The sequence below is a fragment of the Pteropus alecto genome, unplaced genomic scaffold (assembly GCF_000325575.1).
Source record: "Pteropus alecto unplaced genomic scaffold, ASM32557v1 scaffold46, whole genome shotgun sequence".
NCBI classification, from domain to species: Eukaryota; Metazoa; Chordata; class Mammalia; order Chiroptera; family Pteropodidae; genus Pteropus; species Pteropus alecto.
Genome location: NW_006439231.1, coordinates 80466 through 106900, shown reverse-complemented (window position 1 = coordinate 106900; position 26435 = coordinate 80466). Strand labels below are relative to the sequence as shown.

At 34.1% G+C, this 26435-nt stretch overlaps 1 protein-coding gene and 1 pseudogene across 1 annotated transcript in view; both read left to right on the top strand.

Annotated features, from left to right (window-relative positions):
• Positions 1 to 434: 434 nt before the first annotated feature.
• On the top strand, positions 435 to 553 carry LOC112483520 (annotated as a pseudogene).
• A 7669-nt stretch (positions 554 to 8222) lies between these two features.
• The window catches only part of LOC102897696 (proteasome subunit alpha type-4), a 42177-nt gene continuing 23964 nt past the window's right edge, over positions 8223 to 26435 (top strand). Inside the window, 7 exon segments of the mRNA XM_025050047.1 lie at positions 8223 to 8268; positions 8362 to 8409; positions 8412 to 8528; positions 8531 to 8676; positions 8678 to 8831; positions 8834 to 8896; positions 9272 to 9378. Coding sequence (XP_024905815.1) covers positions 8223 to 8268; positions 8362 to 8409; positions 8412 to 8528; positions 8531 to 8676; positions 8678 to 8831; positions 8834 to 8896; positions 9272 to 9378 — 681 coding nt within the window.

The following is a 26435-nucleotide window of genomic DNA, read 5'->3' as shown; positions in this document are numbered from 1 at the left end:
TCAGACAAAGAAAGATAAATACAATATGATTTCACTTATATTCAGAATCTAAGGAACAGAAAGAACAAACTAATCAAAAAGACTCAAAAATATAGAGGACAATTTGGGGATGGACAGAGGGGAGGGGGTTGGGGAGGCTAGGAGAATGGGGTGAAGGGTTAAAGAAGTACAAATTAGTAGTTGATAGATGGTCATGAGGATGGGGAGCACATCATAGGGAATGCAGTTAGCATCAATATATTGTCTAGGTGAAAAACCAGAGGAGAGAATGAGCAATTAGGGGGTCAGAATAGTTAGCAGTAATATATTGGCTAGGGGGAGAGCCAGAGGAGAGAAAGAGTAATTGGGGAATCATTTTATAAACTATATAAATGTCTAACCAATGTACTCTTTGCCTGAAACTAATAAAATAAAATATTAAAAAAATTAAAATAGTTTATCGGCATGCCACCCTGAACAAGCCCGATCCCATCTGATCTCAGAAGCTAAGCAGGGTCGGGCCTGGTGAGTACTTGGATGGGAGACCACCTAGGAAGACCAGGTGCTATAGGCATAAAAAAATAAAAAATAAGAAATTGTAAACTGAAAAGGTCCTTGCAATCTGTGAGGTCAATCAAAGGTTGCCTCACCTAAAAAAAAAAAAAAATTTTTAAATGATGGATTCATATTTCAGAATATTTACGAATTCATACTAATATCAAGAAATAAATGAATTAATGACTGACTGACTGACTAAATAAATAAATAAATAATAGAGAAGTCTACTATTTTCAAAATTTTTCTGTAAAAATAAAATAATATAAAATTAAAAGACTTAAATTATGAGATCATAATTTAACTTAAAAAGCTAGAAAAAAGAAAACATTATCAGAATATAAACTCAAAGTATGCAGTACTCAATATTAAAAAAAAGATCAGAAAATGAAAGGATGTTTACAGAAGAAAAACAGTCAGACATTTTTAAAAATTTGATAGAAAATTAAAAACAAGATCAGAAAATGAAAGAATGTTTACAGAAGAAAAACAGTCATATATTTTTAAAAATTTGATAGAAAGATTAAAATCGAAGAAATTCAGGCAGATTAAACAAAAAATATTGGAAATGAGAACAAGTGATATATAAAATGAGAGTGATGAGACATCTATGAACATCTTTATTTGTCAATAAATTAAAATAAAGGTAAAATGGAGATAGTCGACACAATATAATTTTTATAATAAATACAAAGAAAAATTTAAAAACATTAATTTTGATTACATTTCTTTAATGATTACTGAAAACTATACTACTACAACTATTAAGAAATAAATTTAATAAACAATTAAATAATAGTATAGCCTTTAAAGAAATTTAATACGTAATTTAATGCTATATGGAAAATAAATGAGAGTAGATGGTTTTATAGGAGAAGTCAATTAAATAGTCAAAGAAAAATTGTTGATGATTTTAATTTGTTGGTGTTAAAAATGATAGTCTCTTTAGTTCCAGTAGGAGGAGGTAAAACCTAAGGAATTTAAAAGAAAGCAGCAGAGAAGAAACCGAAAGCCAAGTGGAAATCCAGAGTTCAAGACTGATTTAACTCCAACGCCATTGTAAGAGACGCTCCAAGTTTTAAAAAAGTTCAAAGTTTTGCTTTCTAGGCTAGGTGTTTTCTGACCATTCCAAATAAAAGTATTTGAATTTTGGAAGAGTGTGGTGACCAAGCAACCTGAGGGGACTTAATCCCCTATCTACTGTATAGATTTGAGAAGGGATTATAGATCTATTTTGGTTTTGATCTCTTTCTTTTCAGAAAGGAAATATCACCTTTGATCATTAGGTGGCATCAAAGAGCAATATAATATGCTCAGATGAAAAAATGCAAAGTAAAAGAGAAAAACTAAATAGGTCCTGCAATAAACTACCTTTGTTTAATTAAGCAGGCAGTCACTCCGGATTGAAATAATATTAAACAGATTTTTAAAATTTCATGAAAGATAACCTGTCAATCATTAAAAATCATAACAAAATACTTGTTATAAGTTCTACACTTACATATGTAACTTTATCATATGAATTATTTTATTTTTGCTGAAAAATACCATTACCAATTTCATTTGTCTAGACACTTCTATCATCAATGGATTAAGTCTTGGACATTTAAATTTATTTATTAATTTAGGTGTTAGACATCAAAACATACAAGTAAATTTGTTGCTTATATCGTATCTTTATTTGTTCCTTTGAGTCTATGTCAAGACTATGAGGTTAGGAATAAATAGAAAATTTAATTAAAAATTATCAATTTATGGCCAAGTCTATTTCAATTTCTAGATACAGTAATGTCTATCTTTGCCCTCAAATAATTCATAATTGAGAAGGAGACAAAAATGTAAATAGAAAATTAAAACACAGTGCTGATAAAATACATAGAAATCACATAGAAATCTTGATCCTCCTTCAACAGGCTCTGCATATTACGTCCAAATGATCTCAGACAAGGGTCACTAAACAAACAGTGAAGGGGAAGTGGTGACAGAGCAGAGGCAGTCCAGGAAGAGCAGGGATGAAGTAGAGTAGTAAAAATGGGAATATTCCAGGTGAAGGAAATTACATGTGCATAGGGATGGAGGAGGATGTGTTTCATGCATTCTCAAAACTAAAAGAAGTTTGTTGTGGTTATACCCTTGAGAAAAAAATGGGGGTGTGTCAGATGTGGAGAGATGAAGCTAAAAATGTTAACAAGACTCATATCATGCAAAGATTTATAGAAGAGTTTAAGTGATCAGTTATTATCCTATAAGTGAAGAGGACATAATGAGAAAAAAAATGTTTTTAATAAGGTAGATACCACAATCAGCTTTGAATTTTTGAAAAATTGCTTGGGCTAAAGTGTGGAACACAAATTAGATAGGAACAATTTCAGAGGCAGTGAGAAAAGGGAAGAGACTAGATTGTTCCAGTGAGATGATGGTAGTGACTTAAGAATTGAGACATTTGGTAGATAATCTCAAAAAGATTTAATGACAACAAATGAACAGGACAAACAAACAGAGACTCATGCACATGGGCAATAGACTAGTGGTTACCAGAGGGTAGTGGGGAAGGGAGAAGGTAGATTGGGTAAAAGCGGTCAAATATGTGGTGACAGAAAGAAATCTAACTGGGCAGTGAACACATAATGCAATATATATATGCCTTACTGCTAAATTGTACACCTGAAACTTATGTTAACATAATAAAAATAATAATAATAAAAAGATTTAATACTAGATTGGCTGTTTGGGAAAGAGATAGAGGGGAGGCAAGGACGTTGTGCAAGTATCTGAACCAAGCAATTCAGAGAATGATAGAGGGGAACAAGAGCCAGGCTCAGGCAGTAGGTGATATGCTTCTTTTAGACACACTGAATTTGAGATGCCGGTAAGGCTTTCCTTTAATATCTTTAATCCATTCCCAATGACCCTTTTATGTAAACATTATCGTCTCTTTTTTAGATAATGTCAGAAGGCTCTGAATCAGTCTATCTACTTTCATTATTTCCCTACTGAAATTTGTTCTCCACTCTGAAGCCAGAATGAGCTTCTTGTACATAAATCTGATCTTGTCACCTCCCATCATATTCCTACTTAAAACCTTTCAGTAACTTCCTACTGTTCTCAAAATCAAGGGCAAATACTTACATTGGTCTATAAATTTCTTAATGGCTTGGCTCCTAACTTTCCAGCATCATATACTACTTTTACCTTCCCCATATCCCCATTCATTTCCATTCCAACCAGCTCTAGTTCTTTTTAGTTCTGCAACTGCGTCTTGATCCTCCTTCAACAGGCTCTGCATATTATGCTTTGATTTTTCCAGAAATGCTCTTCAATATCCATTTCAACTCTTTCTCATTCTATTGGCTGCAGCTTTAAAAACCATTTCCTCGAGGAAAAAAAAAAAGCTTTTATTGACCTCTATAGACCAAACACCTCTTTTACAGGCACCCAAAGCACCATGCATCTCTGTTTGCTGTACTTGTCAAAGTTGCACTTTTGAATATGTTTATGCAATTATGGTAGTGTCTCCTGATCCACTAAGCTTCAAGTTTCATGAAAACAAGACTAGGTTTGATTTTAACTCTTCTTTGAGTTTTCAGAACCTGGTCTGGTAAACACATACTTTCTTAACTGTTGAATGAATGAATGTAAGCAGAGAAGTACAGTGAGCACTCTATATATGTAGGTATGAAGCTTGAGAGATCAGTCTGGGTGGTTATGATTCAGCTGTCTTTAGAATATAAATAATGATCGTAGTCATGGGAATGATTCAGATTACATATGATATACACACAGAGAGAAAAAAAGGAAGCAAGGGAAAGGGAAAGAAAGAAAGAAAAGAAAGAAAGGAAGGAAAGATGGAAGGAAGGAAAGAAGGAAGGAAGGAAGGGAGGGAGGGAGGGAGAGAGAGAGAAAGAGAGAGAAAGAAAGACAGACAGACAGACAGAAAGAAAGAAAAGAAAGAAAGGAAGGAAAGATGGAAGGAAGGAAAGAAGGAAGGAAGGAAGGGAGGGAGGGAGGGAGAGAGAGAGAAAGAGAGAGAAAGAAAGACAGACAGACAGACAGAAAGAAAGAAAAGAAAGAAAGGAAGGAAAGATGGAAGGAAGGAAAGAAGGAAGGAAGGAAGGGAGGGAGGGAGGGAGAGAGAGAGAAAGAGAGAGAAAGAAAGACAGACAGACAGACAGAAAGAAAGAAAGAAAGAAAGAAAGAAAATAAAGGCTGTATTGATTATTGTTCTCAGTTTCTAACATAAAAACTTACACCGTTTATAAGCCAGAAAATTTACTGAATGCTTTTCAGTAGTTTACAGAATCTGGTTCAGCATTTCAGGCCTGAACTTAGATAGGAGCAGTGCTAAAACCTATTATGGAGCAATTCTAGGGAAATATTGAAGCTCACACAGGTTCCGCCAGTTCTCAGAGGACCTGAAGTTTATACAGACAATACTAGAGAATAAACACCAGAAGTCCTGCCACTCTAGCCAGCAAAGAGCTAGAGCCTTCAGCCATCACACTCATTGAGACACTAATTTCCCACACATTTGCTTCTTCATGTTCACTGAATTTCCAATTGTAGTACCTCCAGAGTGAATCAGATGAGTAAAACATAGGTCACATGCCTCACTGCAATAGCAAAGGAAGCTCAGAAAATAAATTTTTAGGCTTCTATCTTGAGAAGATGAGGCATTTTAACATGAGAAATTACCAAAATACAGAAATGTTCTTCCAAAGAAGATGAATACCCCCTACATATAACAAACATCTGCTACAATGACTCAGAAGAAATTCCTGAAAATATCAATATATAAAAGGTTGTTAAAAAAGCAGAGCTATCTGAGGAAACCAGAGAGAAAGGAGAAAAACCAGGAATATGTTTTATTAGAGACGGTATATATAAAAAACATTCCTTGAAAATAGGAGTCTGTAATATCAAGTTCTGCAAGGATTTAATTGGATACACAGACTGAGGAGTACCCACAGGGAACCAGCCAGAAGAAGGTCATCAGTGACTTTTGGAGGGGGCAGCAAGCAAATTGCAGTACTCCCTCCTTATTCTTGGTTATGCTTTCCACGGTTTCAGTTACCTGTCATCAACCACTCTCTGAAAATATTAAATGAAAAATTCCAAAAATAAATAATTCATAAATTTTGAATTTCACACCATGATGAGTTCCATGATGAAATCTTGTCCCATCTGCCTGGGATGTAAATCATCCCTTTGTTCAGCATATCCACACTGTATGCTCCCTGCCTATTAGTTACTGTGTAGCCATCTATGTTACCAGATCAATTGTCACAGTATTGCAATGCCTGTGTTCAAGTAACCCTTATTTTACTTGTGGTCGGGTAACCCAAAGTGCAAGAGCAGTGATGCTGGCAATTAGGATATGCCAAAGAGAAGTCATAAAGTGCTTCCTTTAAATGAAATTATGAGTATAGTACAATAAGATATTTAGAGAGAGAGAGAGAGAGAGAGAGAGACTACTTTTATTACAGTATATTGTTATAATTGTTCTATTTTATTAGGTTTGTACCATCCACAATTTTCAGTATCCACGGGGTTGGGGGGCTTGGATTATATTCCTACAGATAAGGGAGACTACAGTATAATATATTTGAGAGTGAATGGGAGGTAAGATTGTAAACAGAGTAAGTATAGGGCATTATTTGAAGAAACTGTCAAAGAAGACCTAGCAGTAGGCTATGGGATTAAAAAGGCTTTGTTGTTATTGTTTCTTCCAAAGGGAGAGACTTCAACATGTTAAATGAAATCATTAGTGACAGAGGTTGAAAATGTTCAGAGAAGAGAATGTTAATAGAGCAAAGTTACTGTTATGATTCTCAGCATAGGTGCAGGACCTGACTTTAAAAAGAAAGTGGGACATTAGTTCTACAGAAAAGGGAGTGAAAGAGAAAAGGAAAGTGCACATGAATGAATTTGCAGGTTTGCTGGCAGGTACAATGAGGGCAGATTTGGTGCAGTTAGGTTTATGTCAGGTAGAGAGCATTTGAAATAGCAGAGTGGAAAATAGGAAATGTATTCATTTTTGTGGGAAACATTCATGGTCTAGATAAGTTTGGAGCACAGAAATATACAATGACATCTATGTGCATGATTTTGTGGTTTTCTTCTGTGGGGTTCAATAGTCCAGTTTTGGAAAAGATAATTCAGACCAAGGATGTCTAATAGAACTTTTTGCAATGATAAAAATATGCTACTAGTTACACATAGCTTTTAGCATTTGAAATGTGGCTAATGTAACAGAAGAACAAAATTTTTAATATATTCATTTTAATTACTTAAAATTTAATTTTAAATAACCACATGTGTCTAAGGGCTACTTCATTACACAGTGCAGATTGCAGGTTTTGCATTTCACCTCGAAAGGATGCTGGAGCTAAGTTTAGAATGTTGACAATAGAATGGTTGAATGGACTGTGGATTCTAAATGACTTAGAAAATAGTTAATAGAAGAAAGAAGAAATATTGGTGCTGCAGAAGTAGATGTCCCTTAAAATATAACTACAGTTGTAGAAATAGTCAAATAAAAGAACTAGAAGCTTAGGAAGTTAAGATAAAAGACTAACATATTCAAATTTAACCTTTTAAAAGTAATGGAATTTTAGGTAATCAATAAACATTTATTGATTCAAAGTTAAAGTTAACCTTAATAACAGGTTGCAGAAGTGAAGTGGAGGCAGAAATTAGGAGGGGAAAGAATTGAAGCAGTGGTTATTGACTGAATTGGCTAAAGTTCCTAACTCTCTCTAATAGGAAACACATAGAAACATGCAGAATTGGTTTTGAAAATTTACAAGAATGGGGAGGGGTTGCTACTTTAATTTAGGGGCAAATCAATCATTTCTAATATCTTAAATAAATGAAACAACCCAAGCAAAAAGAGTATTCCTTCTGAAATGCGACAGACCCCTTAGAGAAGCAATGCCTAGGATTTTGAACGAGTCATGTAAGACTGTTGAATGAACACTTATCACAGTAGAACTTGGAGGCAAAGGAAGATTTTGAGGAAGAGATCATAGTCCTCAGTGACTAAGTTCGAAATATGAGGAGTTTGGTAGATGACAGTGAGAGAGTAGGCAGTCACATATCAAATAGTGTAAGTTTCAGAGGATTCAACATTTTACACTGAACGGAGAATTAGAAGCTTGTAAGCAATATTAGAAAGTGAGGAAAGTATGAATCTACTTCTAGACCACATATAAAAATTAGTTATACTCTCTTAGGTGAATTTCAGGAGAGACATGTATCCTCCAGGTGAAAAATCAGATTTCTTTTAAAGTATTTGAGGGCATCCATTTCAAAGGCTGACAGTAACAAAAAGTTATATTTAACACTAAATTATAATAGCAGCAGTCTTCAAACGGATAGGTACATATATGGGGCTCATGAAGATGTTCCAAGGGCTGAGACAGGTTTATTTAAGAAATCAATATACAGATACTCAGCTTTCAAACATACTCTTCTCTAAACTGTTGTACTCAGAACACATGTTGGAGGTACAAGGCTGGTCTTCCTTTTTCATCTATTCTTTCACGGTAACAGCCTCTTCATTTAAAGAAAAATAAAGGCAATTGGCTGGACCCTCGGGCAGAGGCAGTGGTTCTCTCTTGTGGAGTTAGGCACTCTGTGTAGACCTCGACTTCAGTGACTCCTCTCTGTAGTTATAAAGTTCAGAAAACATGTCTCGAAGATGTGACTCCAGGACCACTATATTTTCTCCAGAAGGTCACTTGTACCAAATTGAATATGCTGTGGATGCGATTAGACATGCAGGCACCTGTTTGGGAATTTCAGCAAACGATAGTGTTTTGCTTGAAGCAGAGGGATGCAGCATCCGCAAGCTTCTTGATGAAGTCTTTTTTTCTGATATATTTATAAATTCAATGAAGACATGACTTACTGTGTGGCAGGCATAATTTCTGATACTAATGTTCTGACTAATGAACTCAGGCTCATTGTTCAACAGTATTTATTACAGTATCAGGAGCTTTTCCTTGTGAGCAGCTGGTTACAGCACTGTGTGATATCAAACAAGCTTATACACAGTTTGAGGAAATATGTTCCTTTGGTGTTTCACTGTTGTACATTGACTGGGATAAGCACTATGACTTTCAGCTCTATGGAAGCAACCCTATGCGGAAATTATGGGGGATGGAATGCCACATGCTTTGGAAATAACAGTGCTGCAGTTGTGTCAATATTGAAACAAGACTACAAATAAGGAGAAATGACTCTGAAGTCAGCACTTGCTTTAGCCGTCAAAGTCATCAATAAAACCATGGATGTTAGCAACTCTCTGCTGAAAAAGTGGAATTTGCTGCACTAACAAGAGAAAGTGGAAAGATGGTTATCAGTTGATCAAAAAACATGGAGAAGAAGAAGCTAAGGCTGAGCATGAAAAGAAAGAAAAAGAACAAAAAAAGATAAATAGAGACAAAATCAATAATTTTATAACATTTGGTTTTGGGGCACTATTTCAGTGTAAATCTGTCCTACTCTTCCACATTGAGAAAGCATTGACTTTGTAACTTATGTAGTTGGGGAAATAAGCTGGTATTAACTGAACTGGATCCTCAATATTTCTGTCCAGATGAATATTATAATGATGATTACTCTTCACAGACATTTTAGTCCCTCCACCTCCTCCCATTTTTTTCTTTTCTTTTCTTTTCTTTTCTTTCTTTTTTTTTTTTTTCCTTTGGACTAAAATTTAGAAAGAATAGAAAGTGAAGAAAAAAGTGGAAAGATGGTTATCAGTTGATCAAAAAACATGGAGAAGAAGAAGCTAAGGCTGAGCATGAAAAGAAAGAAAAAGAACAAAAAAAGATAAATAGAGACAAAATCAATAATTTTATAACATTTGGTTTTGGGGCACTATTTCAGTGTAAATCTGTCCTACTCTTCCACATTGAGAAAGCATTGACTTTGTAACTTATGTAGTTGGGGAAATAAGCTGGTATTAACTGAACTGGATCCTCAATATTTCTGTCCAGATGAATATTATAATGATGATTACTCTTCACAGACATTTTAGTCCCTCCACCTCATCCCATTTTTTTCTTTTCTTTTCTTTTCTTTCTTTTTTTTTTTTTTCCTTTGGAATAAAATTTAGAAAGAATAGAAATGGTGAAGAAAAAGAAAAAGAAAGTCATTCCCTTCCTCAAACCAAATTTAACCATAGTACACATCTCCAAGATGGAAAAAAACAAAACAAAAACTTTGGAGTATAAAACGAAGGATTAAATCAAGCTGTAGGTGTCAGCAAAGCCTCTTTTAAACAAGGAACCATAAGCTTACTATTCTTATCATTATAAGAAACATTTTCAATACAATTTCTCATAATCACTAACATAAGTAAATACATATATGTTGTTTTGATCACATATGTAAAAATAACTCAAGCTATAAGTACATTTTAATACTTACAAAACCTTTTATGGCCACTGAAAATTAAAACCACTAAATTTTGATGTATTAATATATTTCTATTATATTCTAGAAAAGGTATAAAACAAATGGTTGTTTTCCTATACAGGAAAGTTTCCATCAAGATAAAAATAGACTTGAAAACCCAAACCAAAACACAAGAGAATTTTTCTGAATTGATTTGGTTTCCTTAGAGAAAAGAAAACAAAAATATCAAAAGATAACATCTTTTCTTTAGGTAAATTCTCATGTTTATACAGTGAGATGAATCAAATATTTTAGAGACTTTCTCAAACTAAGATTCCATAGACTAATTAAAATCTAACTTTATAATTTTAATATTTAAAGTTTAAAATTTTAATATTTTTTGTTTGAGGGAAATTCTTTATAGGTAATTTAACCCTTCATGATTGATCCTTAAATGTAATATTTTTTCTGTCTTGGTTGCTCTCCTTCATAACTAATTTATTTTTTTGTTTGAATTCATCTATCCTAAATACATACTTAGCTTAATAAATTACTTATTTCGAGTTGTTTCAGAATTTGAGTCCTCCAAAATTGCAACAGAATGAGTCCTGCTCTGAACCACAGGACATCTCCTGCACCAGATTTGTGGTTTCCCAAGGTCCATTTTCCTTCCATCTATAGATATCCTTGTCAACACATAATTTTCTTAGAGCAATTATTTGTTCACTCATATTTAACAGGATGTAACACATATTAAACAGTACAGGTTTTACATAAGTGAATCTTTCTTTACATAAGAAATATACAAAATAGAAAATGATTTGAATATAACACTTTAAACTTATAGGTTTAAATGATATATTTAAACCTATACTTTTTATTCCATTTCACAACACAATAGTCTGATATAAGAGAAATTGAGATCAGGAGCACATAAAACCACATCCCACAGTGAGATAAGTAACCTTACTTATAAGGTGAGTTTGGAAATAAAAAGAATTAGGCAAATGATAGTAATGTTGGAACATATCTCCAAACTCCTTAAGATTTCTTTGCATATACATAGAGTTAAATGGAAACAAGGCAAGAAGTTATATAAGGAAGACATGCTATGTATCTATATTAGAATGTATATTTGAAAGAGAATTATTTTAATCTACTGTATTATATGTAGGAATTTGTTACAATGCAGATGATTTGTAGAAAAATTGCCTTCAAGCCTTATGGAAGATTACAATACACAGGTAGTATTGTATGTATTGTATGTCAGGCTCAGAAGGAATTAAAGAAGCTTCTAGGCCAATCATTTATATGCCTAAGATCCTTCCTCAACATCTCCTTTAAGAGATGACCTATCTAGGTTTGAACACATTTACTGGAGGGATCTGATCTTAACGTACAGTATTTCAAAATGCCAGTGGGAAGAGTAATTTACAAACATTAAAAGTTTATTTAATTGAATAAAAAGAAATAACATAATATGTATGTTTTTATATATTTAAAATAGATCACATTATTATAGTATGTTCAATTCTGTATGTTCAATTTTTAAAAACTGAGCACCCTACTGGAATTAAGGAAACCAAAGGATAAAAAAAAAATGGCTTGAGGATTTTAGAGTAAAATTCAATAAAAAATGATCTCAAATGAGAATTAGGTTATACTTTTGTCAAAGATACTGACTTCTATTATGCATTATTTTACATTTCTTTCAGAGGTACCCTTATTTACCTTTTCCCAAATGTGATATAATGAGGATAATAATGTATTTTAGAGGAAGCAAATTCAGTTCCCTGGAGTCATATTTAGAGCATGTGATAAATTAAATTGATTTAGTGTGGTAACGTATATATTTTCTTGTCTCTTTTAAAGTATTTAATGTGATGTTTTAAGTGTCAAGTTTGTTAACTTCTTTTTCTTTTTTATGTATTCACTCAACAATTATTTACTGCCAGTTATATAATTTATGGGTAGTTCCTCCCTTTCAGGAACTTGAGGTCCTAGAAAAATAAGTAAATGGTCAGTATAGTGAGATAAATGTTATGATAAAGATAGGCATAAGGGGTTGAGAATACAGAGCAGAGGCATCTAACAAGCCCTAGAGATTGTGTAAGGTTTAGGGGTTTAAGTTGGAGAGTGAGGTTTTCTTATTTAAGCCTTAGAAACATCACTGAAATTGCAGTATGAAAAAGTCAAGTCCAAACAGGAGGTTACTCCAACAAATGGAGAGAGATGGAGATGGTATGAAGTTTATAAAAGGGAATGGAGAGGAGGTTGATTTGCAGGTGACTAAAAGGGAAGATTTGATGGAACTTGTGTTTAATTGAATGTAGAAATTAGTGAAAAGTGATGAATTAAAGATGCCACCATGGTTAGACCTCTGATTACTGGTGACATTTATTGTTTTGTTAAGAATAATATCATAAAAGACACTGTTTTGCTAACCTAATTGATTAATATAACATATTATTTTTTTTACTTAAATTCCCATTTATTTAACATGCCACATTAGGTTGAATTAAGATGCAGTTCTTTATTTCAAGTAAGTAATTTAATGTTCTACAGGACAGGTCACAGAACATATTAAACTTTATTGTACATTTTTCAGCTGAGAATTCAGAGTAGGGAGAGAGGCGCTATTAATTTCTAGGAAGGAGACTTAAGAGAACTTAACAAACCAGATGAGAATGTATGTGTCTTTGACTAGTCCAGTTGTGATGGCCCTGGGTTTGAATGTCCCTTCCCATTGATAAAAAAAAAATGTTGCTATTGCAAATACAGTCATTATATATCATAGTAGTGTTAGCTCTGAGGCTATATAAATCTGGATTCAAATCCTGGCTCTGCCACTTTCTTTCTTGACATAAGTTGTTTACCCTCTCTTAGACTCAGGCTCCACATCTATAAACTGGAGATAATTTTACAAGATGTTTGTAAGGATTAAAAGGCATAATTTGTGTAAGGTACTTGGAACTTTATAATTATTCAGTAAACATTATTTATTATTATTATTATAATCAAATGCCTTTTTAGGTGCATAGAAGAGGGTACAATGTAATTATTAAAAATCTTAGAGATCTTTCTAATAAAACGATGGAATTTCTATATACATACGAGGACAGTGATGATTATCAACATAATCTCTATGTTTGTATAGACCATGTAAATGTCATATAAATGTAATACACACATATATACATTATATACATAGACATATATGTATAAACTTAAATTACTTGAATCTAATGCCTAATACTGACAATCTTATAGACAGATAATAAGATTTACCTCGTCAACATAACTCCATAAATATATATTTACCTACCCATTTGTCTACCAAGTTTCTCTTCTGATTATACTCTCTCTCATCAAGCTTTCTTGATAAGTGTTGCGATAAAGATAGGCACAAGGGGCGATAATATAACTGGAAATATAGTCTCTCTCTTTTATGTAGTGAAAACATCCCTGGAAATGCTAATCTTTTTCTACTTTTATTACGGCAGATGTTGTGCTCATTTATTTCCCTTTCTACATTCTAATCTCCCTAAAGACAAGACCCATATTTTAAAGGATTTTTATATAATCTGGATCAGCTAGTATAATATTTTGCACGCTCTAGATTATTAGCAAATATTTTTGAATAAATGAGTAAATGACATTTTAGTGATTTGGTTTAGTGTAGTCAAACCTCTATGGGGCCAGGCAATCAAAGCAAAGGAAATGAATGAAGTAGGCTACGTGTACATTAAAAGGGTCTAGTTGTGTGTTAAATGAAAGTGCATAGCTTGTCTGAAGCACATAATTACAATTTAACCCTGTCAATATAGCCCTGTAGAAATGCAGGTCCAGTCTTGTCAAGTTATCTGATTTATCTAGAGAGGCTAGATTACTGGAATATGTATGAAAATTTTTAATGATGCAAACATTTGAATGTTTCAAGCCAAATCAAATAGTCAGCCTTTCAGACACTAGTTGGCCATCTCAGATACTGTAAAGTGTGCTGAGTAAACCAGACACTCAAAAGTTTATCTTCCCTGTTTCTCTTCTCTCTCTTTCTTCCCTGAGACTCCTAATCCTGATCTTATTTTCTTCTACATTCTTACATTCTCTCACATTTTGAATTCCTTTCTACTTTCATCTTTCATATCTTTGGGGTTTGGTCCCAAAAGCAGAGATAAGTCTATTTAGGAATGTCATCATCATTTAGCTACTTATAAAACCAAATATCTGATCTGCGAATAGGTGGTCACAGAAGAGGAATTTGCAGATGAAGGATCCAGAAATTGAGGAAGATTTTTGGATCATTGGTTGAATTGGGAGAAAAAGCATAGTACAATTCATCCGTTTAGTAAAGGGAAAATGTAGGTTTGAACTCCATGCAAAAACTTGGTGAAATTGATTTCTGATTGATTGCCAGGTTTCTCCATAGATGCTATGTTCTGTGTCAGCCATTTACTGGTTAGATATTTACTGGTGAAATATGATCTATGGATGCTAATCAGAAATTTCAATCATATTTATCAACCTTATTTGTTTTATGAATGCTAAATATAAACATCACATTTAGAATTACATTTTGAAATGCAAGGATCTTTTTTCTCATTATCTTAAACAATTGATCTATGTCTATGTTCATAAGGCATTATTATTATAATAAACAACATTATTATTAATTTCCAATTATGATATTTTTTGTGTCTCTATTACTTTTTCATATATTAAAGAATTAATTTTTTCTGAGCTAAGTTTGGCCTCAAATCTTGATAAGGATAATATTAATAACATTTGCCAAATTACATTTTTAACTGTAAGAGCTGGTTTCTCAACAATAGGAGATTAGTAGTAGAGTTGAATTCTATTAAGATACATGATTTGATTAGATAGGTTCCTAGTCCATTCCTCTCCAATACTTTAAAATTCCAAATTTAAAGAGCACATGTGAAATAATTACAGTATGTCTTTAGATTAAAATATAATCTATATTTTAGAGTAATTTGTTCATTTTTATATTTATACATTTAATTTTGACTGAAGGAAGATACTAACACCGGAGACTTTGTGTCACTGAAATATGCCTAGCAAAGAATTTCCTGGTTCTAAGTTTACCTGTAAATAAATGCCAATGCGTTCAGAACATTTCTAGGAAATGTATTGCATTTATTTTTCCAAGCACTTTATCTGCGACATCTTCATTTTCCAATGCATCATTTTAATCCTTTTTATTATTTTAAATTTATGGATGATTAAGTGCCAAAACACAAACCTTTTCATCACATTTATCTGGTTTAGTATTTTTTAAAACTCATATGATTTTATAAAGAATTATTCATAAGCATAACATGTTTAGAGATCAAAAAGCGATTAATATACTTCTAAACTGTACACATCCAAAAAGTAACTTTAAATCAGTGCAGGTAGCTGAAGTCATAAGAAGAAAAATAAATTTGATATCTTAAAATAAGAATAGTCTTATGAAGTACAGCACTTAAGTGTAATGTATAATAACCTTTATATTATTTAAGAACTCTAAATTACTATTTTAACCATGTTTTATTTTTTTAACTTATTAAAAATCTACTTACTGGCCAAATACTCTGAGTCTGGCACTTTTTTAGATACTTATGTTACATTAGTGAATAACACTAACAAAGATATCTGTCTTGTAGTACTTATATTCTACAGCAGGCTAACGGGGATTGGACTGGTCAGATGGCCAAGAAGAAAAAAGTTGTAAAAAGCTCATTGTGAGGATAAGGTGCATGCCACATGGTGGGCATTAGTTAAATGGTAAATGTAATTAATTCTCTTTTCTATCAATTTATTTACGAATTCAGTTAAGAAAGTATTTCTGTAAAATTAGGTCTATCTAACATCAGTGTAAACAATGTTCTCTAAAAGAATAGATTTGGACACTTCAAAGGTTATCACATTTATTTGGTTATTTTGAAGTTCCAGGATGAAGTACATGCATTTGGAATAATATTTGTTTGATTTTAGATAAATAATAAGGGACTATTTCTGTTTACATGCTACCTGAACATAGTTCAAAATATAATCTTGAGTGGCAATTTTTTTTGTCCAAGAGCTCAGTTCAAATTTTAATTATGATATCATCAGTTGGGTTCGTCTATTCAGTTCAACTTTTTTGTAACAAAGTAGTTAAATGGTTTTCATATAAAATTGTCTAGAACTTTAAAAGTTTACTGTGGATTATTTCACCTCCCTTTCTATTATTTATTGTATCTCTTTTCATCTGCTTTCTCTTTTATGGCTAGTGCACATGCCAAACTTCAGGTTGTTCATCATTGAAAGATTGAATAATTGAATAATTTTGTCTGATAGGAATGATATGTACTGGAGAGACAAAAATATATGAATAGCTGTTATTTGCAAAGTATTATTGCATTTGTTTCAGACTTATAAACTAAATAATTATGGATTGGAAATTATTGTCTCTGAGTCACAAAATCGTGGTACATCTCAATCCAAGAAATGTAATACTTTCATGTTTTTAATAAATTTATTCCCATATCTATTAAAAAATATTGCATTCCTATTAGATGCAACACACGTTGAGGGTTACAAGAATAAATAATAATGTTTAACCTGTCAGATAAAGAAATAGAGAGAGAGGAAGCAGGAAGGAAGGAAGAAGGGAAGGAAGAAAAGTAGGAAGGAAGGAAGGATGATAAAGAGAAATAGGCTATACAAAATTTATCTTTTAGGCATTACAATCCTTTAATACCTTAAATAACTTAATAGATGTCTGATGTACTATAAAAGTATAAAGTGAGTATAAATTACTTCCAAATGAAGCAAGCGAGGAGGGTTTCGTGAATGAAAATAGTATTCTTTAAGGGGAAAGGAAGAATGAGAAATAATAAATTTATTATTTCAGATATATTTCTAGAACTTTCATAGATTTATTTCCCTCCATGTTTATAACAATCCTAGGAGTCATTGTAATCCTAATTTCCACTTCTCAGGTAAATGAAATTCATATAGTCTAACTCTCCAAGGTCACGCAGTGATTTTTCTCCTTTTTAGAGACCAGTATTTTCTGAAAACATCTTAATAAGATACATCAAAGTTACATTCTGTGTGACCATAGGAAATTGAGACCCATCCAGAATATTCCTGATTGTTTTTTTAAAGATATTTTCTTTCATTCTGAACAGTAGCTCCTGGCATGAATTCTGGCAATTGCATCAAAATTTCTTCATATTGAAGCCTTTTTACCTTTATTTTCTTCCAAGCATGAGCACATACTTTTTCTTTTCCCCAGGACACCATTCACCCTAGGCTGTTGAATTTGTTAGAATTTTCTTGCCACTTAATGATGTTAGAACAGGACTACAGAATAAAAATAAAAATAAAAAAAACAATTAACCAAATTATTATAAGTGCCCTTAATGTCCATTAGTTAAAATCCAACAAGTCTTTCACATGACTTCATTCTTCTTGACCCCAACCTTCTGTTACACATCTTCTGTTGACTCTTTCGAAATCAGTTACTCATATCCTGTCATATCTAGCTAGATTCAAAGACCCCGTGTCCTTGTCTCATGATGCCTAATAAAAGTCAAAAATTAACTAGCAGGTAAATATTTTTTTCACCCTTAACAGATATTCTTTTACACTATTTTGCAAAACAGTTCAACACCTCTTTAACCTCATCTTTTCCAATTAAGATTTTGCAAATTTAAACAAAACTAAACACATTTTTAGGAGTGATAAGAGAAAAAAGAAATGTCTGTATTTCATTTTACATTAAAGACAACTTTTCCATCTTACCTAACTATCCCAGTATAAAGAGCATGGTGTGAACTGAGATCTATTTTATTCCAGATCTCATTCTTTTTTCATTATGTCACTTTTTCACCTAAAAGTAAGTATATTTTGTAGTTTGGGGAAAAGAATCACAAAGGCAGAGAGGGGGGAAAACTAGAAGTAAGTTTGAGAAATAACAATAGTCAAGTTGAATGAAGTAAGGATTATGTTTTGGAGAATATTGTGAGAATTGTTTGGAAAGATAATTTTGTTTTCACTCCATATGTGAATAATTAATACTAAGATGTTTGGACACACAGGTGCTATGTAGCCAACAAAGTAGAAACTTTGGAAGATAAAAGAAGCAAGATATAAAAGCTCCATTGCTTAAAGTAGATGATAGAATTGAATCAATTGTGTCCTAACCACGAATCTGGAACAATATTCTGTTCATCCACAGCATCCCATATAACTGCACACTCATTCCATTGCCTTCATTCCAACTTTTGAATATTCTATATATTACCTAGACGCTAGTGCAATATTCTCTTTATCAATTTAGTACCTGTGCTATCTTGGTCCTCGTAGATTGGAGCATTCAGACTGTCTTTTACTTCCCAAGATTGCCCCTCACCAGCTACCTTAATTGCCTTGGATAGAAAATTAAATATCAAATGAAACAGTATGCCTTAACTTTAGAAAAGTTAGTTAAATTAGTGTATTTAAATGTTTAATTAATATTTTATCTCTCACCATATGCTCTTTTTTTTTCTATAGGTTTTCAGGAAGGCATCAAAGATGAGAGTATTTTTGGTTTTTCTGTTATGGCTTCTCAGCAGGGAGTCTAGTTTTTCTCAGAATGATTCTTTGTGCACTATTTATTCTTTATATAACTTACCCAGTTGCTTTACCTAGTTTAACTATAGAATGAACTGGGCTCAGGCACAGGTATGTATTCATATTTTTACTTATAATTTAAGTCCTCCTCCTCATTGCTCTGGTTCATTCAGGCCAGTTACATAAAACAATACAATATGGAGATGGCATCGTATTCTTTTATTTCAGCATAATGTGAACAATAATACAAAAAGTCAGGATTAAATTTTCTACTTTTCCTTTCCCAGAGCATGTGCCAACATCATAGTGGCCATCTTATCACCATCCAAAACTTTAATGAAGCCTCTGACATTGCTGCTTTGATAAAACAAACAAACATACAAACAAAACAAACAAACAAATAAACAATTACCAACAGAAGGAAAACATCTGGATTAGGTTAGAAAAACCTTTTAAAGTATTGCTAAATTATCTTTCTAAAAGGTGATCGATTATATGGTGGTATTAGGGGCCTGCTCATCAACCTAGAGACACCTTCTTGCTCTCCTGATTTTCACACAATTTTCCACTTTCAAGAGATTGAAAAATTATTAACTAAATTCCACATTTTTAAAAAAAAAATTTAATGAACTCACAAAGAGTCTGAATTTACTAATTTACTAATGGCATCTTAGTGATCCAGGTGGATCTGGTAGGTCAAAGGGTTTTTTCTAAGAAAAGTATGATCAATGTACAATGTTTTGTATTGTGTAAGTTTATGGATACTACCTCTGTAAAGAGAATCAGTATCATTTCTGCAATATTTGCTAAAAAATTTTGTTTTAAAAGTTAAAGAATACTCTATAAAGTACATTAATAACCTCTAATCTACTTTTGCATAAGCATCATGACTTTATTGCTACATTACATGAATATAATATACAATAATTCTATTGCTATGATAATTTTATATAAAATTTTTTCTACTATAACGTTACAGCCAGAATATTCTAAATACTCAACTTAAGGAACAAGATGAATACTGGGACATTAAATCTCTATAAGCAGTTAATTTTATCATAAATATATTTTTTGACCTTTTGCTCTTAGGGATTATGACTTTAATATTTTAACTAGTCTTCTAGTTATGTTTGTTCATTAAAAATAACATATTTGTTGAATCTATCCACATAGTAATTGAAATCTATTATAATTATTAGAATTATAACTTCAGCTATGAAATAATATAACTTATAGACTATACCACATCCTGGAAAGCTAAAGTTTTATATTATGCTTTACAAATTCTAAAAGCTCTTGCTCTGTGGTCTATACTATAATTGTACTATAATATGGCCAAAGAATACTCTATATTTTAGTAACTTCCAATTCGTTAACTAAAATTATTTTTTCTACTGGAGATTCATTTTATTTTAGAATAGGCATTGGAAAATTATTCATCAGTTTAAAAATGGGCAACATAAAACAGTGGAGGACCAGGCAGTCACTATAAAAAAAGAAGTCTGTGTGGAAATTGTAGCAACAGAAGGTGAGAGCATATAATAATCAAAGTAACTAAATTTTTTTTTTAACTCTGAGATACACCAACAAAGCCTCTTTCTAATTATTTGTATATATATTTCCCAAAATTTTCCAAGATGTAATTGATAGGTCAAAAAATAAATTTTTTTTTTTTAACAAATACATTTTAGAAGTACTACATTTTATAACCTTTCTCTTGGAAATTTGTAAAACAGATTAGTGAATTAAAGGCTCTGAAACTTCTTGCAGTTAAAAAAAAGAAAGAAAGAAAGCTTTCGATAGTCTTTAACCATTTCCAAACGTAATTGATCATAGATTTCTTTTGCCTTACATAGTAACGTTATGCAAAGTGGTATTTTGCAAAATGCAGATTTGGATTTATCTATTGGATACTGCAGAGCAAAATATAAGTAACTTCCTTAAGATTGTTGAAAAACCACTGATTGTCACACACTTTTTAATCTGTTTTATGCAGGATTCTTAAAATGGAATGACCCTGACTGCCAAGAAAGAAGGCCCTTCTTGTGTCAAACCTTGTAAGTCTATCAAGGGTTGCAGTTTTTTATTCACGTTCTTGGAATTTGGTGAAAACCCCACAGTAGACTAACTATTCTCTTAGTTATAAGAATAAGAATGCATTCCATGGTGAATAAAATACACAAATACTGTTTTAGTAATTTCTTTTTATAGATTTGAGTAGAAGCCACATTTTTTCATCAAAGCACTTCCTGAGCAATGTTTCTTATAAGATCAAAAGCCAGAAAGTCAGAAAAACATGTATGATTTCAGGGCACTTCAAGTTTCAAGTCGATTAAGTTAATTACAGTACAAATTTTATTGTGTAATATGAGACGAACTCAGAAAATGAAATTCAGAGACCTTATTATTCCTTTCTTATCTAAATAGGGAGATATACTGATCTCTATCCAGCACATACACTTCCAAGAATGGTGCTAGGCATTAGATTAAGACAAAAAGGATCACTTCTCACATTCTAATTGAGAAGCCAGAAAATAAACAAGTAAATAGACAATTACTATGATTAACAGTTTATAAATAACATGTAGATATGTGTTATCTATATTCAAACTCTCTTCTGGGTTATTTACTGCTTTTTTCCAAGAAATGTGATTCTACTCATAACCTATGCATCCTGGTTTGCTACAATGTATCACATATAAATAACTTTCAGATTATCAAGCTACTAATTTTTATCAGCACGATTGAGAGAATTTCCATCTGTGTTTGAGTAGGGTTTATACTGTGTAAATCCTCAAACTTCCACTTGTGAAAAGTTCTCTAAATTCCTTTTGGAAATATTCCTTTCCTTCATTCTGTGTAGTCTTAGTGTGAGGGCATGTGCACATGCCTGGTTTTCCACTGTGGAAGCTCAAAGAACCAAATCCTAATTCCCCATGCTTTGTTATAGCCAACATGACCCAAGCTTGATAATCAGAACTTTCCTCCTGAAATTGTGAATCTTGACTGAGTAACCCAAAAGTGAAGACAAATTTAAATATTTTGGCCCAGCCTCTGTATAGAGCTCAGACTATTTCATCTAGATGCGTTGCTGTTCTATCTTCTACCCTTCAAAGCTCATTTAATATTAAATTCTCTTTTAATTCTGAATCCTCCTCTCCAGCAATTTTTTGCTCAAGGGGGTTTGCAACCGAGAATCAAAAACTCCTGGTGCTTGAAAGGTGCCTGACTTCCTAGTTCTATAATAAATATATGGAAATTTAGATACAAAGTGAGAAATGATGCCTGTGGGTTTGCAATTAGATAAAATGGTGAAATATCAAGTTAAGCACTTATCCAGTCTTTCTCTGACCACATTGGTGGTCACCAATATCACCAAGTACTGAATAACTTTATGTTACCCTGGACCTCCCATAGCAGTATACGGCCCACAAATCTACATGAACCAGCCACTTCCATCTGCCATTAACCTTTCAAAATCTTCCCTCTACCAAATTTTAGGTGTCTTACATCTCTCATTGGCATAATCTTAATCTCTTCTAGGTAATCTAATCTGGAAAATAAAAACAAAAACAAAACAAAGTTCACTGAGTACGGAAAATTTAGATAGGGGTGATTAAACACACTACTTTTACCAAAATTCAGGATTTAAAACAGGTGAATTTGTGATTTTTAATTAAGCTTCTTATCATACCACATAAACAGCTTACACAGGGCTAGCTTATTTATTGTATGTCTTTTTTTTGTTGCTTGATAAATTTGGGAATGTTTATTAAATATAGCATATTTGTGACTTTGAGGATAAAGTCACAAATTAAGCAAAGTAACTGAAAGTAATGAAAAAAACAAGGACTATGAATTAATCAAATATAATGGTGGAATAAGAGAAATAGAAATAAACACAACTAAGAAAAATAAAAAAATAAAGGGAAGCCTTTTCACAAATGTAAGTTCATAGTTCATTTTACTTCTGTTTGTTCTCCTTTGTATATTCCTTTCCCTCTTTTTCTCTCATTGCTCTTTCTTTTCTTCAGTTTAGGATTTTTTCTTTCTAATTTGTTAATATTGGTATACAAAATGACCAAACCAAAAGGGCATGTAATCCCCCAAAATTTAACTTCTAACTGACTAAAATGTGGTATAATTATGAATAAAACTGAAAACCTTGACTTACTACTTTTGAAAAGTTTTGCTAACTTTTTTGAGAGATGTAAAGTACTTCTATATATAAAAATTTCTTTAAATTATATCACCATATTGGGTTCTAGATGCTAAGTGATTAACAATTTTTAAAATCGTATTTATTTTGAAAACTCCTTTATGCAAGTTTATGATTTAGGGCTATCATGTCAATAATATTCCAAAACACTTAAGGAAATTATTTCTATGATAATTATCATTCTCTAAGGTAAATTTACGTTAGTCATGAGAAAGAGCTCTGGTACTATTGAGATGTTGCCTTCAGTCTTGTGTTTTGCTATTTCTCTCATAACTTCTTGTTTATTTTATTCAGAATCATTCGTCAGAGAAAAGCTTGATACCATTTCTGATGGTTTCCCTGATATTTATCTCCTTTCTTACTCCCTTCTTTCTCAACATCAAGAACCCAAAACAAGATCTGCAAACTTAGCTTGCTTGATATGATTTCCATTGACTGGACTTTAAAGCACTCTAAAATGTCTCAAGACTTCAGTCTCAAAAACTTTAAACAGTCTATGATTTCGTCCTACATATAAGATAACGAGACAGCCTCCCACAGTTTTAGGGATATAAATAGAAGACATAAGACTCCTGGACATAGGACAAAAGACTATTATTCACAGCAATCACAGTAGAGTATCAGCATTTGCACTGGCTTCCCAGTCTCAATTTTTGCCGTGCTTTGTGAAGAGGACCAGGGCACATCTGAACATACAAGAGGTTATTTTACAGGGAGGAACTGCAAACTTAGGGAATTTATGAGTAGTAAGCTTACCTGATCTTGACTCTGGAGGGAGCCATTAGTTTTACTATAACTGAACAGTAAATAACCCTGCCTTTATTTTGAAGGGAGACACTACTTCTATTTTCCTAAGATGTTTACTATAAAAGCATCAAAACCAAGGCAGTTTGTGCCTCTACTAGCAAGACATGCAGAAAAGCAAGACAGTTCTCTCTGTTGGGCAACTGTCTCTTAATATTTGGTGAAGACCCAGAGAAGGTGTTCAAATGCTTCTGAAAAGATAGACTCTAAACCAAACATTTCTTATTTTATTATTATTTTTTTAATAGTCCTTATTTTTAACTTTATATCTTCTCTGCCAAAATGCAATCCAGATTTTAATACTGGTTGATAATGTGCTGGCTGGAAAATTATTGCTTGGCTACCACCCATGGGAACATAACGCTCTAATAATAAACTTTCTGCTTCTGTACCCTCGCTTGCACAATCGACCTGTGGGGTTGACAGAAGAAAAATAGACTTGTGTGTTCAAACAGGATGAAGAATAGGGGTTTAGGGCTTAAAAACCCTTTACCTCTACATTTCGGGGCTTCTTGATTTAGGGTCTGCATACCGTTGGCAGACCCAGCTGGCTGAATAAAGAGTGTGTTTCCTATAACTCACTGATTTCTGGTGGTCCGTGTGACTATCGGGGGCTGGTGGCTACAACAGTTGGAGGCCCCAGTGAGATTTCAGGGAGTGGCCCTGAGATCTAAGACCGGACCAGCCTCCAAAGCGGTTGCTGCCTCTGTTATGTACTCACAGGGGTGGCCAACCTGAGACTTTCCAGGGCCCTTGAACTCCGTGACGGGGTCAATGCAATAGTCAAGGACGCAACCTCTAGGATGCACCCTTTGTTCCTGATCCTGCCGGGAATCTCCGAGGCCTTGGTGTCTGGATAAAAAGGTACCTTTCTGTTGGGGGTCCATGGAGAAACTAGACGCAGTCATATCTCCTGGACCGTGGCCAGACCGCGGGATGCCGCTTCCTGTGCCCTGTCATCGGGTTCTGTCTATCATCTTTGGTCTTGTCTAGGTCGCAGGTGGTGGACCTCTCCAGGTCCACCTACACCCCAGTAGTTGTTCTCGTCTGAGTGTCTGTCTTGTGTTTTCTGCACAAGGGATGTGGGGGAGGCCTGAGTTCACAGAAGACACCACCTTACCTCCTCAGACGAGGGCAAGTAACCTCTATGGGCCTCCTGCTCCCACTCCAAGCAGGGCACCAGCTGATACCACCACCCCAGCCATCCTCCCTTTGCGAGAAGCACCACCCCAGAGACATCACACAGACAGGCCCTTTATGGTTTACATGCCTTTCTCGACTAGTGACCTATACAACTGGAAGGCACAGAATCTGCCTTTCTCTGAGAAATCTCAGGCATTAATGGGACTCTTAGAAAGTGTTTTTCAGACTCACTGTCCAACTTGGGACGATTGCCAACAGCTTTTAGTTACCCTCTTCACCGTGGAAGAACGCGGATGCATTCGGGCCGAAGCACAAAATATAGCTGTGGGAGGGAGGAAAGTTGAGGAAGCAGGGGAACAGATTGAGGAGGAATTTCCCTCCATCTGCCCAGACCGGGGACACAATTCTCAGGCAGGGAGAATAACATAAGGTCGATACCACCAGATTCTAATTGAGGGAATTAGGATGGCTGCTCGTCTGCCAACTAATAAATAACTACAGGAGGCGTATCGGGTATATACCCCTATTGATCCTGAGGCCCCTGAGAACCAGCAGGCAATTAATACAGCCTTTGCTACTCAGGCAGCCCCTGATATTTGGCATAAATTGCAAAAATTAGAAGGTTTTGCAGGGATGAACCTGTCCCAACTTGTCGATAGCCCAGAAGGTGTTCAACAACAGGGAAGCACCGGATGATCCCAAATATATGGCTAGAATACTGTCATCAACCCAGCCAATCTGTTGCCAGACCCAGACCCCGAGACCTCTGTTCGTGATTGCATAGATTTCACTGATGCTGTGTGTTCCTCATGGCCAGACGTCAAAGACTCCTCTCTGCCTGAGGCTGATGAAGTTCTGTTCACGGACAGGAGCAGCTTCATGTAGGAAGAAAGAAGGTATGCTGGGGCAGCGGTCATAACTCTAACTGGCACCATCTGGTCACAAGCTCTTCCTCATGGGACTTCTGCTCAAAAGCCTGAACTCATCGCCCTCACTGAGGCACTAAGATGGGGAAAGGATAAGGCAGTCACACTATACACTGACAGCTGATACGCTTTTGCCACTACACATGTGTAAGGAGCCATCTGCAAGGAAAGAGGGCTTCTGACTTCACCTGGGAAGGACATCAAGAACGAGGAGGAGATCTTAGCCTTACTTAAAGCCATATGGATGCCTAAGGTTCTTGCTATTGTTCATTGTAAAGGGCATCAAAAAAGGAATAGTCCTGAGGCTGAGGGAAATCGACGAGCCGATGCAGAGTCAAGAACAGCGGCCACAAGGCCAGTGGGGCCCCCATCACATCTACTGACTGTTGTCCCTTACCCAGAACTGCCTCTGTCTCCAACCTATAGGACGGAAGAGAACATATATTTTCAAGATAAGGGAGCCACTAGGAAACAACAGGGGTGATGGACACCCCCAGATGGAAAAATTGGGCTCTCACGAGCCCTTGGAAGGACTCTCCTCCACCAACTACACCAGACCACACACCTAGGGTGAACTAAGATGCTCCAAGTTTTAGACCTCTACTTTCACTTGTTAGAAGGGAGAAGAACTGCAGAGGAGATTGCCTCACGATGCCCAGCTTGTGCCCAAGTTAATCCAAAGAAGGGGAAGATAGAAGAACCTAGGCATAGAGAAAGAGGAACTTATCTGGGGGACCACTGGGAAGTCAATTTCACTGAGTCTCTACAGGCCTTTCACAGTGTACAGAAGGAGATTTGAT